This window comes from Mobula hypostoma, chromosome 29 (genome assembly GCF_963921235.1).
Source record: "Mobula hypostoma chromosome 29, sMobHyp1.1, whole genome shotgun sequence".
Lineage (NCBI taxonomy): Eukaryota > Metazoa > Chordata > Chondrichthyes > Myliobatiformes > Myliobatidae > Mobula > Mobula hypostoma.
Window position 1 is genome coordinate 14887524 of NC_086125.1, and position 16892 is coordinate 14904415.

The 16892-nt window shown below is 43.9% G+C and overlaps 1 protein-coding gene across 1 annotated transcript; it reads right to left on the reverse strand.

Moving 5' to 3' along the window:
* Positions 1-7122: 7122 nt before the first annotated feature.
* LOC134339398 (hepatic lectin-like) lies at positions 7123-15296 on the reverse strand. The gene is made up of 6 exons (XM_063035860.1): positions 15258-15296; positions 14708-14809; positions 11747-11818; positions 10934-11085; positions 9236-9345; positions 7123-8311 (listed from the first exon to the last, which is right to left on the reverse strand). Exons 1-6 carry the CDS (start codon positions 15286-15288, stop codon positions 8176-8178), a joined length of 603 nt encoding a protein of 200 aa, XP_062891930.1. The 5' UTR covers positions 15289-15296; the 3' UTR covers positions 7123-8175.
* Positions 15297-16892: the final 1596 nt, after the last annotated feature.

A 16892-nucleotide genomic window follows, 5' to 3' on the forward strand; every position in this document is an offset into this window, starting at 1 on the left:
CTTGGATTTTCAGAAGGCATTTGATAAGTTGCCGCACATGAGGCTGCTTAACTAGATAAAATCCCATGGCATTACAGGAAAGGTACTGGCATGAATAGAGGAATGGCTGACAGGCAGGAGGCAGCGAGTTGGAATAAAAGGGGCCTTTTCTGGTTGGCTGCCAGTGACTAGTTGTGATCCTCAGGGGTCAGTATTGGGACTGGTTCTTTTCACATTGTTTATCAATAGTTTAGATAATGGAATTAATTGAACTTGTGGCAAAGTTTGCAGATGATATGAAGACAGGTGTAGGGTAGGTAGTGTTGAGGAAGCAATATGATTGCGGCAGGACTTTAGACAAATTAGAAGAATGGACAAAAAGTGGCAGATGCAATATAGTGTTGGGAAATGTATGATAATGCATTTTGGGAAAAGGAACAGTAGTGCAGACTATTTTCTAACTGGGGAGAAAATTCAAACGTCAGAGATGTAAAGGGACTTAGGAGACTGCGTGAAAGGCTCCCAGAAGGTTAATTTATGGGTTGAGTCTGTGGTAAGGAAGGCAAATGCAATGTTGGCATTCATTTCAAGGGGAATGGAACATTAAAAAAAAACAAGGAGCTAATGCAGTGCCTTGATAAGACACTAGTCAGGCTGCACTTGGAGTATTGTCAACAGTTTTGGGCCCCATATCTCAGAAAGGATGTGTTGTCATTAGGGAGAGTCCAGAAGAGGTTTACGAGGATGATTCCAGGAATGAAGGGGTTAACATATGGGGAGCGTTTGGCAGCTTTGGGTCTGTACTTACTGGAGTTTAGAAGAATGGGGGTTCTCATTGAAACCGACTGAATATTGAAAGGACTAGATAAGGTGGATGTGGAAAGGATGTTCCCTTTGGTGGGGGTGTCCAGAACTTGAAGACCCAGCCTCAAAATTGAGGGGCGACCCTTTAGAACTGAGGTAAGAAGGAATTTTTTAGCTAGGGAGTAGTGAATCAGTGGAATGCTCTGCCACAGACTGTGGTGGACGCCAAGTCCATGGGTATGTTTAAAGCAAAAGTTGATCGTTTCCTGATTTGTCAGGGCATCAAAGACTATGATGAGAAGGCAGGTGTATGGGGTTGAGTGGGATCCAGGATCAGCCATGATGGAATTGTGGAGCAGACTAGGTGGGAGGAATGGCCTAAATCTGCTTCTATGTCTCATGGTCTTATTGTCTTGTGGTTGAGAATTGGACAGGATTGGCAGTTTAATATTCTGGGATATCCAGGAAACCGGTGTGACAGAGATGGAGATAGGAGAGGAAGAGAAGCTGCACTATTGGTTAGGTTGAACATCATGGCAGTACTTAGAGGGTCAAACAGTATTTATGGTGAGAAATGGACAGTCGACATTTCAGGTTGACACTCTCATCTAGACTGGAAAGACAGGTGGGAGGCAGCCAGTATGCAGTAAAAGGTTAGTGGGGGATCGGTGGTGGAGCAAAAGTGATAAGTGGATCTGGGTGATGGGGTGATAAGCTGATGTAAAAGTGAGGAAAGTGTTTTGTCATCATTAGCAATTGAAGATAAGAAATTCTGAGTAACCATTTCTGAAATTATAGATAACATCCAGAGAGACTAAGTATTGGAAAGAATCAATAAAAGGTGGTCAGAATTTGATCAGTGTGTTGTCAGGGAGCTGTGACATTTGAACAATAAATCCTCATATAAGCAGTTTGCATGATGGGGTCATACAATGATCATACCTACCACTTTGAGAGAACAGTGTGACAGAAATTTCATACCAAATAAATAGGAATAGGCAATAAAAAAGAAAGTGAAAGAAGGTTTGCTTACTGTCATACTTTGAATCAGTGGTAAGCAAATACAATACAGTATGTTCCAGAACTAGGAACTTACTTTCTTACTTATTTACTGCCTGTTATGCCACTGGCATTTAGGGCAGTAATGAAGGTCCTCCATCTCTGTTGTTGTTAGCCACTCAGAAGGATTTTTCATTGCTGTTTCTGTAACAATTTTGTTTTACGAATCAGCATTTTTAACCCTGAGCTGAAACCCGAAGTCTGGAGGACTGGTGGACCACTCTTGGTCTGACCTCAATCCTTTGACCTGTTTGGCATGGGTGACCCTACTAGGAGCCAAAGTGTAAAATCCTGATTCCAGCCAACATAGCTTTCTGAGTCATTAAGGCAAGTGAGCCCCTCAACCATGACAAAGTTGTGGTCCTCTTGGAGAAGAACTAGGAAGGAACTTCAGACAATGACTTTGCAGTCAATACCTTGGCTCAGTGGACCTTATCATTAACTATTTTGGAAAAGATACTGCTAATTAACTGGTACTAATCTATAACCACATAAAGTGGATAGAAGTAAGACATGGGTTCATGTATTATTATTTCTAGTATTATAGGTAAGATCTGTATCTACACATCATGGCTTACCTGAAGAGATCTCTTGTGAAAATGGTTTTCTTTCCATCATGAACATTGACTTCTCAAACTTCCGCTAATGCCCCACCACCCCGTCATACCCCATCCGTTATTTATTTATATACACACATTCTTTCTAGTCCTGACGAAGGGTCTCGGCCTGAAACGTCGACTGCGCCTCTTCCTATAGATGCTGCTTGGCCTGCTGCGTTCACCAGCAACTTTGATGTATGTTTCTTTCTCTCTCTCTCCTTTTTCTCCCTCTGTCCCTCTCACTATACCCCTTGCCCATCCTCTGGGTTTTCCCCCCTAACTCTTTTCTTTCTCCCTAGGCCTCCTGTCCCATGATCCCCTCATCCCTTTTGCCAATCAACTGTCCAGCTCTTGGCTCCATCCCTCCCCTTCCTGTCTTCTCCTATCATTTTGGATCTCCCCCTCCTCCTCCCACTTTCAAATCTCTTACTAGCTCTTCTTTCAGTTAGTCCTGACGAAGGGTCTCAGCCCGAAACGTCGACTGTACCTCTTCCTAGAGATGCTGCCTGGCCTGCTGCGTTCACCAGCAACTTTTATGTGTGTTGCTTTCTTGCCGTTTACTTCGATTGTCAGTTTCATGAAATGAAATAGGATCAAACCCATTTTTATTTACTTGTGTTATTCATCATGAAATGGAGCAGCTCAAAGATAAATCAAAATTGTCAAAATGTCCTAATAATGCGCTGTAGGAATGCTGGAAGCTGAGACTGAGATGTCACAAGGCAATTTCCTTGCTAAAGTAGAAAGCAACTGCAAACACCAGTAAAGGATGCAATAGGGCGTGCAACTATCTGAAAATGTGATCGAATCTTGCTCAATCAAAATATTGTTTCTGGGGTGAAGAAAAAAGGAAAATGGAATGAAACAGTAAGAAATGAATTTCAAGCAAAATAGATGCTTGCTGGTTCTTAGCCTCTCGCCACTCTCTCCTACACATGCTAGGAGGCTAAACTCAATCAAGTGAGAGGTCAGAAACAAGGGTTTCCGGAATTATGGCACATCTGATTAAAATTAATGACAGAATCCAAATTACTCCTATGGATCAAATGATCTCTGCTACAGATTAATCAAATCCATTTGATGAACTAATTGATCATGAAGCTGGATCAGAGTTGGATCCAGGGCAGTCTTCATGAAGAGAAGGACAAATCCAAAGAAAATCCAACAAAGAAACAGAACATATTTTCTATTGAAATCCAGAAACGTATTGCCCAAAACTTGGTAATTTCGAGACAGATCAGAAAAGCTGCAAACCAGTCGCCAGACTAGATTTATATTAATAGGCATTGTGATTGCCAGTTATTATCACACGGAATGTGATTGGAAGACTAGCGCATCTTCAGGGCGCCAGGTTTTTGTGGCTCTGGAGATGGGCAGAGTTGAGGCCGATGCTGCCACCTGATGTGTCGTGGGAGTATACGGAAGATCGAAAGCAGCCAGCTGGCTGCTGGCCATGTGCCCAGAGACCGGAGTTTTTTAGGCACAGGGCTTGGAAAAAGCAACGCAACAGACTTTTAACACAATAAGTCAGCACGTTGTTTTGTTATGTCTCCTCTCTGGCTGTGAAACGGAGATACCTCTTTTCCCCTTATTAGGGAGAGAGAGAGCCTGTGGTATGTCGAATACCGGGTGAACTGGTAGTCATTGGGGTAAGGCAAGTCCGTGTCTTTATTGCACGCTTGAGTGCTTGGTGGGGGGTGCTGATGCTTTTTTGCTGGTGGGGGAGGGGGGGTCATCGCTTTGCTGCTGATGCATAGGAGGGGGAGTTGCAGGGGTTTGGGGTTCTAACATTTAACTGTCATTCATTCTTTGGGGCACTTCTCTGTTGTCATGCATGTTTGTGAAGAAAGAGAATTTCAGGATGTATATTGTACACATTTCTCTGACATGAAAAGTACGTACTGAAACCTACTGAATGTATATGTTGTTATTTGTTCATCACTGTTGAATATGTAAAATGTGTATAAAACAAAACCTTAATTTATAAAATAATTAGGGACAATATATTGTCCTACAGTCCATGACTGTTAGTATGTGGATCTATAGTGATAATCTTAGACAGGGGAGTCATGTGGTTTGAATGGATTGTAACAACGTAACTGATCAAACAGTACATGTAAGGGTTAGAGTCATAGTCATACTATATAGAAAAGACCCTTTGGCCCATAGAGTCTGTGCTGACAATCAACCACCCATTATTGAAGATCCAGTTGAGTGGTGCCACAACAGCCAGAGAGCTGATTAGGGAGGAAGAAAGTGGAGGAGGTTCATGAGCCAGTCCTCATCAGGGGATTGAAGGTGGAGAGGGTCAGTAACTTTAAATTCCTTGATACTATCATATTACAGGATATGTTCTGTGACCTTCACTTCAGTGCCTCGAATTCCGAGAGGTAATGTTGCAGCTATATAGAACCCTGGTCAGACCCAACTTGAAGTACTCTGCTCATTCTGGTCCCCTCACTACAGGAAGGGTGTGGAAACCATAGAAAGGGTGCAGAGGAGATTTACGAGGATGTTGCCTCGATTGGGGAGCACGCCTTATGAGACTAGGTTGAGTGAACTCTGCCTTTTTTCCTTGGAGCGATGGAGGATGAGAGGTGACCTGATAGAGGTGTGCAAGATGATGAGAGGCATTGATCATGTGGATAGTCAGAGGCTTTTTCCCAGGGCTGAGATGACTAGCATGAGAAGGCACAGTTTTAAGGTGCCTGGAAGTAGGTACAGAGGAGCTGTCAGGGATAAGTTTCTTACGCAGAGAGTGGTGAGTGCGAGGACGATAGGGTCTTTTAAGAGACTCCTGGATAGGTATATGGAGCTCAGAACAATAGAGGGCTATGGGTAACCCTAGGTAATTTCTAAGGTAAGGACATGTTCGGCACAGTTTTGTGGGCCGAAGGGCCTGCATTGTGCTGTAAGTTTTCTATCTTTTTATATTCTATGTTTCAATGGTTATTTGTATGTCTTTGTTTATGTATTGTTGTTGTTCAGTTGTTCAGTCGAGTCTGACTCTTTGTGACCTGATAGGATTTTCATGGCAAGATATGGAAGTAGATTGCCAGGCCTTTCTTCCGTGGGACCTGGCTGGGTTTGAACTCAGGACCATCTGCCTTGAAGTCCAGTGCTAATACCACTACACCATCAGCTGGTTTCTCGTAAATTCTACCGTATTTCTTTTTTCCCTGTAAATACCCACATGAAAATTAATCTGAAGAGAGTTTATGGTAACATATACGTACTTCGATAATAAATTTTACTTTGACTTTGATGTACATGAACTTTACATTAATACTATTTTGTTTCCCTCCAGAGTCACAACAATTTCTGCTTTTTCCACCCCACCACACCCAAGCACACAAACTCTACCATTCACCTATAAAATCAGAAAAACTTACGACAGCCAACTCCCCTACCAACTTCCATTCCCTCGAGATGTGGATGTGGGAGGAACTGGGAAAACTCATGTGGTTATGGAAAATATGTAAATTCCCAACAAATAGCAGCAAAGGTCAGAACTGAATCGGGTCTCTGGAGTTATGAGCCAGTAGCAGCCCGATATTAGCCATTATGTTATCTTATCATGTGCCTCTTTTAATGTATATGTAGTGATTTTTCAATGGGTTTGTAAATACATTACTCAAAATACTCCAGAAAAGGCAGATTGATAAAGGAGTGAAATGTGAGAGATTTTCTGGGTGCCCCTCCAGTCTAAGCTGCTGCGTACTGATCCCCTGGTGCCCAGCTCAGTATAGGCAGAAAGCCAAAGGACCATTGCAATAGACACAGGCAACAGCAGAAATCTATTTCTCCCAACTAATCCTACCAACTGTAGACAAGGAACACACCAAAACCACGTTTCTTAAATACAAAGCAGGTTTATTAAGAGTTAGCAGAAACAAAGCAAAAGCAAATAGTGGTTTCATCAGATTATAAAACAGAAAACCATGGATTACATTTCTGCAATACCAGACCAGCCATATAAATAGGTATTTGAAAGTTACCAGATACCAGACTAACAGCTCACATACAGGACATTTATTGCATTCTTAATTGAATGATTACAAATGCTATGAAATTCACCTTGATTAAAGCTTTGTCCAGTGCTCAGTCTTAAATACTTCTTCAAAGGCGTTGTCAGTATTTGACAGGGGAGAGTATTGTTATCACCAATAACAAAATAAAATATCTGGACCCAGAATACATGCGTACTTATGACTTAAACATGTTTTTATTTCACTCGTGCCGAAGGAGAATGGCATGGCCCCCGTCACCCACAATTTTCAGAAGCTAGGACAGAAAACTGCTATTTTTTTTTATACAGAATTGGTTTATCAATTGACCAGTTGTCTTGAATTCCTTACTTGCAAGGTTAACTGCCATTCACAACAGACTGATAAAAGTCAACTGAAACTTAAAGCTGATATTTTGAAGTTAGTAAAGCAAATATCCCTTAGTTCTTGAGTGTGATTCACATCCTTCCATTATTCCTATCTCAACTGTCTCTGGCAGGTCCTGTTGTGTAAAGTGTTGCCAAGTTTTAGGAAAACTTTTCTAGAAAGGTCTCACTACAGAGTTTCGCCCATCTGACTCGAGTGCCCACTGTCACAGTCACTACTGCCTCACTGTCTACAATGGGCAAGATGGGCTCTGGCTGTCTCACTTGACTCCAACTGCCCCACGCTGTTCTCACCTGGATGTTATTTTTAACCCTTGCCTTACTGCAACTTCCACAATATCATGTGTTAGTTGTATTTGCCTCGCGATATTCAGTTGTGCAGCAGGAAGTATAAGTGACAGGCATTTGTGGTAAAGGAAATTATCTTCCTGTGTGCCTTCAGTGTTTTCCGCAAGTGCACACGGAGTAAATGGGATGGAGAAATGAGGATGTGACTGAGAAAGGGATGGAGCAAGAGCAAAGGTGGAGATGGGCAATAAGCTCTGTGTCTCAGGACAGTTGTGAAAGAGCCTGATAATTAAGCAGTTCCAAGGAGGTTGTCTGGCTCTTTCTGCCTCTGTCAGCTCATAGATGCTGCCTGGCCTGCTGCATTCGCCAGCAACTTTTATGTGTGTTGCTTGAAATTCCAGCATCTGCAGATTTCCTCGTGTTTGCATCGATGAAACTTCCTGTTTAATGCTACCCCTTCTTCCCTCTCTGCTGTTTTGTTCACTGCAGGCATTTCTGCAAGATTGTTTTGCATGCGTTTTCTTAAATTACTTTTACTGTTCTCTCAACCAGTTTATCTAGATCAGTACTAGTTGTGTCAAAAAGACTCTTTGCCTCCAGGTTTTCTGCCAGGGTGGAGACAATGATTGAATTAATTCTGGTAGCACCAGAGTTGACACATAGTATGGCTTCCAAAAGGCACTGCGGGTTTGAAACACCCAGGGTGTTTGGATCCACTGGGTCAGAGCTGGAGTGATGTGACAGAGCAAACGGCACTAGAGAATATATACTGCACTGGCACTTTGGAACATTCTAGAAAATTGCATTTAGGTCCCTACTGTGAAGGACAATGTGAATATTCTCCCATATGGGTCTTTACATTACTGAGTTAGGATAAAGCAGTAAATCTACATGCGAGTTTAGTCAGGGGAGAGGCAGGGAGTGAGAAAGGGCTTTGGCCATAGACCAGCCCCAAAAATCCCCAGCTCAGGGCTACTTGCCAATGCATGTGCAGGGAACAAACAAAAGAGATTCACTTCCCACTCTGCTGCAACTGTAAGCTGGAGTGCTGTGTCAATCTTCTGGTTTTTCACAGATGGGATAATGCCAATAATTGCAATGCCATTCGTACCACCCTCCAGTTCCAACGATGAGAGCACAATCTTGACCCCTCATGCCCATATTATTGGGTTGACCAGGTGCCCAGCTCCTGAAGGAAGATAGACAAGTGTGGAATAAAATAAGCATTTGATTGAGAAAAGGAAAACCATGTCAACAGCTCGGCACGAACCCATTCTATCCCCATTTATCCAGCACAATTCTAAAGCACAGAACTGAGGACTGATTGATCTGAATTTGCGTTCTCGGGAAGTTTTACGGAGGCACCATCTAATATTGAGCAGCTTTCTAGGATATTCTGTGGGTGCTGTAACAAGTAGTTGGGAGAGTCGCCTGTGGAAGTTCACCATTTGTGCCTTAAACTCTAGAACTGTGGGAACATCTGGACACCATAGTTCCCACTAATCACTGGAAATTCCCATGCCTTGTTCTGGCTCCTTGTGTGTATCAGCTCATAATCTAACACTTTCATCTACCACCTGTCCTCTTGCTTCCCTATACTCACCATTCCAGTCTCTGTTTCTCTCTCCACAGAGGCTACCCAGCCTGCTGTGTAATACTATTTCACATTTCCAGTATATATTCTATATTACTTTGGTTGAATGGCTACAAATCTTTCTCAGGGTTTATGATGCTCTCTGCATTGTCCCCCTTCACCCATGTAACAGTTTAAATTACTTCGGGTCTTCTCAGTTCAACAGAGAACTCTGTAGGTATATTGCTGCAGCTCAGCCTGGAGATAGAGATTTGTGAGGCTTTGGTTTTAACATCAATACAATCCAGGCTCTGGTAACACCCTCCTTACATCAATACTGAGTAACATTTGAACATTAAATGGAAAAGGTGCAAAGCAAATGCACCCAGTAATTGAACAGAGATGTGCGTGAAAGCTGAGCAACCGTGGCAGAGAGTGACATCAGACAGACTGCATAAAATGCCAATGTAAACTACAATAACAACAGATATCAGAATCTCTTGGTTGAAAGTTCCTTTCTGTGGGACATTAAGTACTCACTTGAAATTGGTAGCGTAATCTGTGCCATCCACCCAGTGCCACACCCCTTCTGTCTGAGTGTCATGGAGTCCAATCCAATGGCCACATTTTATATTCCGCTGTAAAAATTCCTGTTGGGCAAAACACAAAGTTCCATGTGAACAGATTTCCCTGCATCAGTGGCAAAGCTAAAGGTTGTTTGTCCAGCAAATGTTTGCCCAATACTGAATTACATACAAGAGTTTATTTATAAAACCATGTTTATTAAAGTGGCAGAATTGGTCTTCTTTGGGACCTGGGCATCTTTGGCAAGTCCCAAATTCCTGTTTACCCTTTAGTACCCTTGCAGAATGGTAGTGAGGTTCTTTCTTGTACCAATATCTTTCTGGGAAAGAGCTCCCACGGTGATGTTGGGGAGGGAGTTTCAGGGACAGGTTTCAAAGTTAGAATGGTGTACAACTTGGAGGAGCTCCTGATGGTGGTTTTTCTCTGCACCTACTACTCCGACCCTTCCCCACATTAAGGGTTGCACGTTGAGGTGGTGCTGCTACAGTAGCCTAGGTGAGAAATTACAGTGATTTTGCAGGCGCTACACACTGCACCCAATGTGAGGCTGGCATGGAAGGGACCTTTGCTACATTGCAGTCTTCCCCAACGTGTAGCATTCAGCACTTGTGTATGACTAAAAATTAAAAAAAAACTTTAGATGCTGAAATCTAAAGCAAAAACATAATGATGGAAATACTCAGGTCAGGCTGCATCAGTGGGAAGAGAAACAATGTTGAAGACACTCTATCAGAGCTAACTCTGATTCTTTTCTCACTGATGTGGCCCGACTTGCTGAGTATTTCCAGGATTTTCTGTTTTTATCCCACATGATTATCGGTACCAAGAAGCTTTCTGACTGCAATACATGGCTGCAGCCTCAGAGGGCAGCATTGACTCAGAAAATGGTAACAGTGTGCATGTACTGGCACCCGTCATTGCTCCATTAATTGCTAGATGCTTTAGTATGAAATAATAGTTCTTTGCTATTAAATTATCAATGTAGTGCAATTAATTCTGCCTCTTATGAACAAATATAAGCAGCAATTTGTCCTAATAGACAAAAATATACACTCAGTGGCTATTTTATTAGGTGCACCTGTATACCAGCTTGTAAATGCAAATATCTAATTAGCCAATCATGTGGCAGCAACTAAATGCATAAAAGCATGCAGACATGGTCAAGAGGATCATTTGTTGTTCAGACCAAATGTTAGAATGTGGAAGAAATGTGATCTAAGTGACTTTGATTGTGGCATGAATGTTGGTGCCAGATAGAGTGGTTTGAGTATCTCAGAAACTGCTGATCTCCTGGGATTTTCATGCACCACTGTCTTGAGAGTTTACAAAGAATCATGCAAAAAAAAACCCAAAAACATCCAGTGGGTGGCAGTTTTGCGTATGAAAATGTTTTGCCAATGAGAGAGGTCAGAGGAGAATGGCCAGACTGGTTCAAGCTGAGAGGAAGGCAACAGTAACTCAAATATCCACTTGCCACTGCAGTCATGTGCAGAACAGCATCTTTGAATGCGCATCATGTTGAGCCTTGAAGTAGATGGGCTACAGCAGCAGAAGACCATGAACATACACTCTTGACTACTTTATTACTTACAAGAGGTACCTAATAAAGCGGCTACAGAGTGTAAGAGAGTGTAGTGAACACATGGACAGTACCTGCTCGGCTTTATTGTTAATGACCACAAGCAAGGACTTCATTGAGTCACAGAACTTCAGGGATTCATTCCAGCTGTGTCTATTTGATGAGAAGTAGTACAGCTTATTATTGAAGCGTCTCCATTGGTTGAATGGTCGTCCATGTGATAGATCTGTGAAGATATTTAAATATAAGTTTGAATAAGCTGTTGAACTAAGCTGTGTTCCCTGTTGCCCTAAAGTTCTGCTGCTAAAATATGCAGCAGCACATCCAGAATCCTGGACTGTGCAGGCAAACCGGCACTGTCTGGATGTTAGCATCAGCTCCTCTTTTACCCTGACAGTAGGGCAGCAAAACAGCAACGATGGTCAAACCAGTACAAATCTGTAGTGTTCAGTTTGGAATCGCGCCCGTTGAGTCCCTGCAGCATTTTGTGTGTGTTGCTTTGATTTCCAGCATCTTCAGATTTTCTCTTGTTTGGAATCATGACTTCCTATTACTGCTGACAATTGCTTATTAATCACGCCAATACAAATAGAATCACTGCCCAGTGCCCAGGATAATTTGCTGCGGCTGGATCAGCATGGAATCTCTGGCTTTTCTTTTCCTCCTATCCCAACCACACTCCTTCCCCCTGGAGATTTCATTGCTTCTTGTTAGAGTTGGGAACAGAGGAGGAAAAACTCTTTGTAGAGCCATAACCCAGGATAGTCAGCAGCGCAAGTTCAGTAGATTCCCCCCCCCCCCCGGCCCCCATCTATTGTCACCAGTCAGAGAGTTTTCAGGATGGATTACTGGGAATGAAAGGCTTTTCTGGAAGTTATGAAACTTACTCTTAGCCAGCTCTGCAAGTTCAACCTGAAAGTTATCGAAGGAAGCTCTTGCCTTCATGGAATTTTCTGTAACTGAAAGAGGAAAAACACAGTTTGTCAATTCTGCTTGTGGTATTAAATAACTATCGTTTTGAAAATGAGATTTTCACAGGAGGGAAATTATCCAACTCCTTGCACTAGTTAGCAAGTTCTTCCTATGTACTGTCTCCTTCTGCTTTGTTAACCTGGAGTTTGCCACTTCTGTGAGTTTGTCTCTAGGAGAAAGTATTTATTTTGAGATAGAGAAGGGCAAGGGAAACAACAGAGACTGAGGGGACCATAAGCACTGGTCACTCTGGGAGGAGATGAACATTTAGGGAGGAAGAGCAACAGTTATAAAGCCATGGAGTAGTAGAGACCAATGGATTGAAGGAGACAGCCTGAGAACAAAAGAGCGAAGGGCATCACATCAGCCCTGTGTCACATTCTGATGCTGAACCTGGGCAAGAAAGTTAAATTTATTTTTCAGTTGCAAGAATTTTGTATAGTTCAATGTTGATCACTTTTCTTTCTTTTATAGAGAACAAAGGAGGGCCAGACTACTAAATCTATCGATTATTCCCATCTGTTCGTGCACCACCCTTATCCTGATGTCCCCGTAACCCTGAGCTCAAAATCAAACTACTGCCTATGGTTTATGTCATCTGTCATCCAAATACTCTGCTTCTAAATTTACACTGGTGGCCCCGCAACAGCAGAATGTACAAGCAAGGCAACATCCTCACTGCTCCAGCGTCAGCCCTTCTGCCACTCTGAGATGAAGAGAGCAACTGAAGGGATAAGAAAATGTCTGCTGTGTCTGGATTTCAGGGTCTTTTTAAGGTATGAACGGTCAGGTGGTTACCTATACTAATAAAATACTTTGAAAAGGACTGAGCATTTCTACAGTGTGCTTATTTACAACACCAAAATGTTGATTGCATTGTAAAGTAAGCAACTGGTCATGGACTACACACACTAGTGAGTCCTATGGGAAGCAAAGCAAGTCATAACTATGGCTCTAATGGAGATTTTTACAGCTTTGTTATTCACTAGGGGTACCAGAAGACTAGAGGATAGCTAAAGTTCATTTATTTAAGATAGGCAGCAAGAATAAGCCAGGTAACTACATGGAATAAGCCAGGTAACTACATGCTGGTGAGTCTTCACTCAATAGCAGAGAAATTAATGGAGGAAGTCCAAAGGGAATTTGCTCAGTTTTCCTCATTTTATTGATTTATATGGAGCAGGTTGAGAACATGCTGGATGCCTCTCTAGCATCATCACTCCTTCCCTAAATAAAAGAAGTGGAGAGAAAGGACACCTTCTAATAATATGACTGGAGTGGGGCAGTACCAGCACCAGTTCTCCCAGAACTCAGGGCCATTCGGCCAGGAGGGGGGCAACTCAGGCTCCGTCCCCATATCCAGTATCATGGATGTATATATTGAAACACGTAGATCTTCTCCTTCCTTCCCAAACCTTCTTCCATGCAGTTTCTCTTTCCCTCTTCCAACTTAATTTCTTGCCTCCTTACTCTTTCTCGTATCTCTCCCCTCGCGTTCCTCTTTCTTCTTTCCTGTGTCTTCTTGACTCTCTCTTCACCCCTTCCCCTTAATTCTATTTCTTTATCCAATTCATCTTTTTCTCTTGACCCACCCCCCATGTTCTCCCCACTCCCCCTTCCTCAGTTCATGCCCTGTGCGGCCATTGCCACCATCTGTTGAAAGCTTTTCACAGAGGGAAGGACGCAAATGATTAACGCCGTTAGCAGTATGAAGGGAAGGGTTAGCAGTCTGGCGAATGTACAAGGGAAGAGGAGTTTGCCTCCAGATGCTAAGGTCAGAAGGACTACTAGGCAGAGTAGGCTGTCCGGTGAGTGAAGTGGCAAGGTAGGTGTGTGCGAGGAAGCTGCTCTCGCTAGCCGAGTTTGTCTAAAGAGGGAGTGTGGAACCGCTAGCTAAACTAATGTTCCTGGTTTTGCCAGAAAGACGCTCTTGTATGTCGTGGGTTTTCCATTAGGAAGGAGGAAGAAGAGTTTGTGCAGTGCTGGTCGGTGGGGACGAACAGCCGGAGAGACGTGTGCTAGAGACTGTGCCAACCAGCCCGACGCTCGTCCCGGGCTGCCGAGTGGAGAAAGGGCAGGGCCGGATCGGTTGAAGACAGAGTCAGCCGCTCCCAGCTACAACATCCGGATTGTGACATTCATCCGCGGCGGAATCGCCCGTGGCGCTTCGCAACCTGAGGGAATGTTCGGCGTCGCCGAACTGTGTGTTGGGACGAGTGGTGCGGCGTCGTAGCCTCGAAGCCCGTCCCTCGTGTGTGCCTGAGCATCGTGGTTTACTGCAGCTGTCATGTTCAGCCCGGGCGGGCGAGGCGTCGCCAGGAGCATTATGAATGTCCCCGCGACGTTAATATCCCCACGGGACCCGAGATCTGAGGGTGAGGTTTGGAGAGAGCTCAGATCTGCAGAATAGAGTAGCGCGGTGAGTCCGGGGCTGCAGTGCGCGGGAAGCTGCTGTGTAAACCGCGGCGAATGATGAGCGTGAATGGCGAGCGACGCATTCGGGCGCACAAGCAACCCGGAGAAGACCCGTAAAATTTGCTCTTCACATTCGCATCTGAGCCAGGCAGATGCCTTAAGCACACAATGAAAGAGCGTGTGAGGACTGGGCTGACGGAGGAAAAGCGAAGAATTCCTACTGGGCTTTGAAGATCCCTCTCTTCAGTTTGCAGCAGACAGCATTAATCCCACCCCAACAGGGCAATGAAGTAGATGTTCCCAATAGAAAGACTGAGGCGGGAATCACTGTGTGGTTTACTTACATCTAGCCTACACTTTTGGTTTACTTTCACTATTGCCAATCCACACTCTCCGAATGTTTATCTAACAATGTAATATCATAAAAAAAGTTGCAAAGTCAAAATTATGGTAAAACTTACTCAGGTGAATCACAGTGCCAAGAATCACAAAGGACATCAGGACAGAAAAGCCCAGAAGAAAGTAGATGATCCGAGGGGATAGCTTTCTTCCTGTAGCACCTCCTGTAAAATACACAAGTCAAAGTTATCAGTGAAAACACATTAGGAAATAGTCTCCAAATTTACCAGAGTTACACTCGAAGAAGGCCAGACAAATGGAATATTGTGTCAAAATCGGAATATTTGAACATTTAGCCAAATACGTCTTCTGTGTCAGAACAGACACAGCAGGTGGGAGATCTAAGCTGGGCAGGGAGTGAAATGGTGTGTTGCATGCAATAAATCTGCTCAACTCATGAACATAGGATAGAGAGAGTTCATCCACCTCCCCTTTCCTCGTCAAATTACCATCCCCCTCTCAACGTCTTTACTCCAGCCTCTATGATATTAAATTGGAAGTAATTCCAAACCGCTCAATGGAACTGCGCATCTACAATAACCTTATATGGAACCCGCTTCAGGAATACACGCTGATAGCCCTCTCCCTTTTGTTGATCAGTGTGAAACTCACCGGATACTTCATAACTGCCCTTTACGTCCATGTTCTCAGCTGGACGTTCTTCTGGCCTCTGAAGAATGCGTGAGGAGAACTCAAGATATAGTTTTTGGTTTCGCACAGTTCCTCATGCTCAGCTACCCATTTTCCCCCTTTAGGAAACCGCCAGCTCCAAGTCTGTTCTGGACTTCTCAAAAAGAAATCACTTCTGCTTCTTGATTAACACACAATCTGCTGGAGGAATTTGACGGGTCCAGCAATATCAGTGCTCGAGCTTCATGCCATTGCAGCTACCCAGGAAAAATGTGATTATATGGTATAGCATAACATTGTTTGCTCATTTTAGTCAAACATTCCTTCTGGCAGCCAAAAGCTCCCTTCTTTCTCCTCTCTGCTTCTCATTCTTCTGTACCCTAAACCTCCACCACCATTTTCACCCTTTCTCTCAGTCTGTCATGGTCTGGTCCATTAACTACTCATTTCAGTTAATTTCCTTTTCCCCGTGTTCCACTGGGCTCCTTGATTAGGGCACCTGATCTTCATTTGAACCAGCAGCATAAAAGCTTCAGCTTACATCTACTCACTGCTGGTTCATCACCGTAGCCAGTGCAGCTATGCTCGTCCAGGAGTCGCTGTGAATTGTGGACTCTAAGTTGCTTCAGTGCCTATGGCTGCTTAGTGAATTCAGTTGTTTTCATGTCCAGCTGAGTTGCTGGCCGTTTTGCCACTACTCGGAGTCAAGATGCGAATTCTGTTGTTTTCCTGTCTGGCTGAGTATTGCAGGCCGCTTGCCGCTGCTCCGGGCTGCGATACGAATTGTCTGTCGTTGTTTGGTTTTATTGCTTGGTGTCCAAGTCCAAGTCTAGGTTTGGTGGCCAAGTCCAGTTCCAGGCTCTGTGTCCAAGTCTATCTCCCTGTCCAAGTCCGTATCTGTGTCAAGTCTCCGTGCCTGTGTCCTGCACTTGGGTTGGCTTCCAGTTGCTTCCTTGCAACACAATCTCCTTACCCTCCTGGTTCCATCCACCCACTACCCACATTTCAACATCAGCTCTGCCTCTCCATTGTCTGCTTCTGGTTCTATGTCACCTCCCCTCTAACACTTCCGATTGTCACCTTTGCATATAATTTCCAGAGCTGGTAGTCCTCTGGCAGGGTGGAGATACATCTCTCCAAAGGAAGTGTAAGGAACTCCTTCCCTCTGCTAGCCCACTGGTCTCCCTTGGGCAAGGCATAGCACCTGCTTAGCTCCCTTCCCATCCCCCACCCACTGATCAGGGTCGTGTTAAACCATGGGAGCAGTTGGTGCATATCAGAAGTCCTGGTTATCCAATCACGGATGCCAGGCAGACAATCTCTGAAGAGTATTGATAATGGCTGGGGTGATCCATCTTGTAAAGACACTGCTCAGAAGAAACTACTTCTGTAGAAAAAATTGCCAGGAACAGTTATGGTCATAGACCATGATCACCTATGTCATGTGACATGACACATGATGATTATGATGAGTACTTTCTGTTCCTGCTTATCTCCCTTCAGCTGTTATCATCAACTTTCACAGCACCCCTCCTCCAACTTCACCCCATCTGTACCTCCATCATTCCAGGCCCCTGGATTTGCATCTTCATTCTGGATTCTAGCAGCAAAACCATG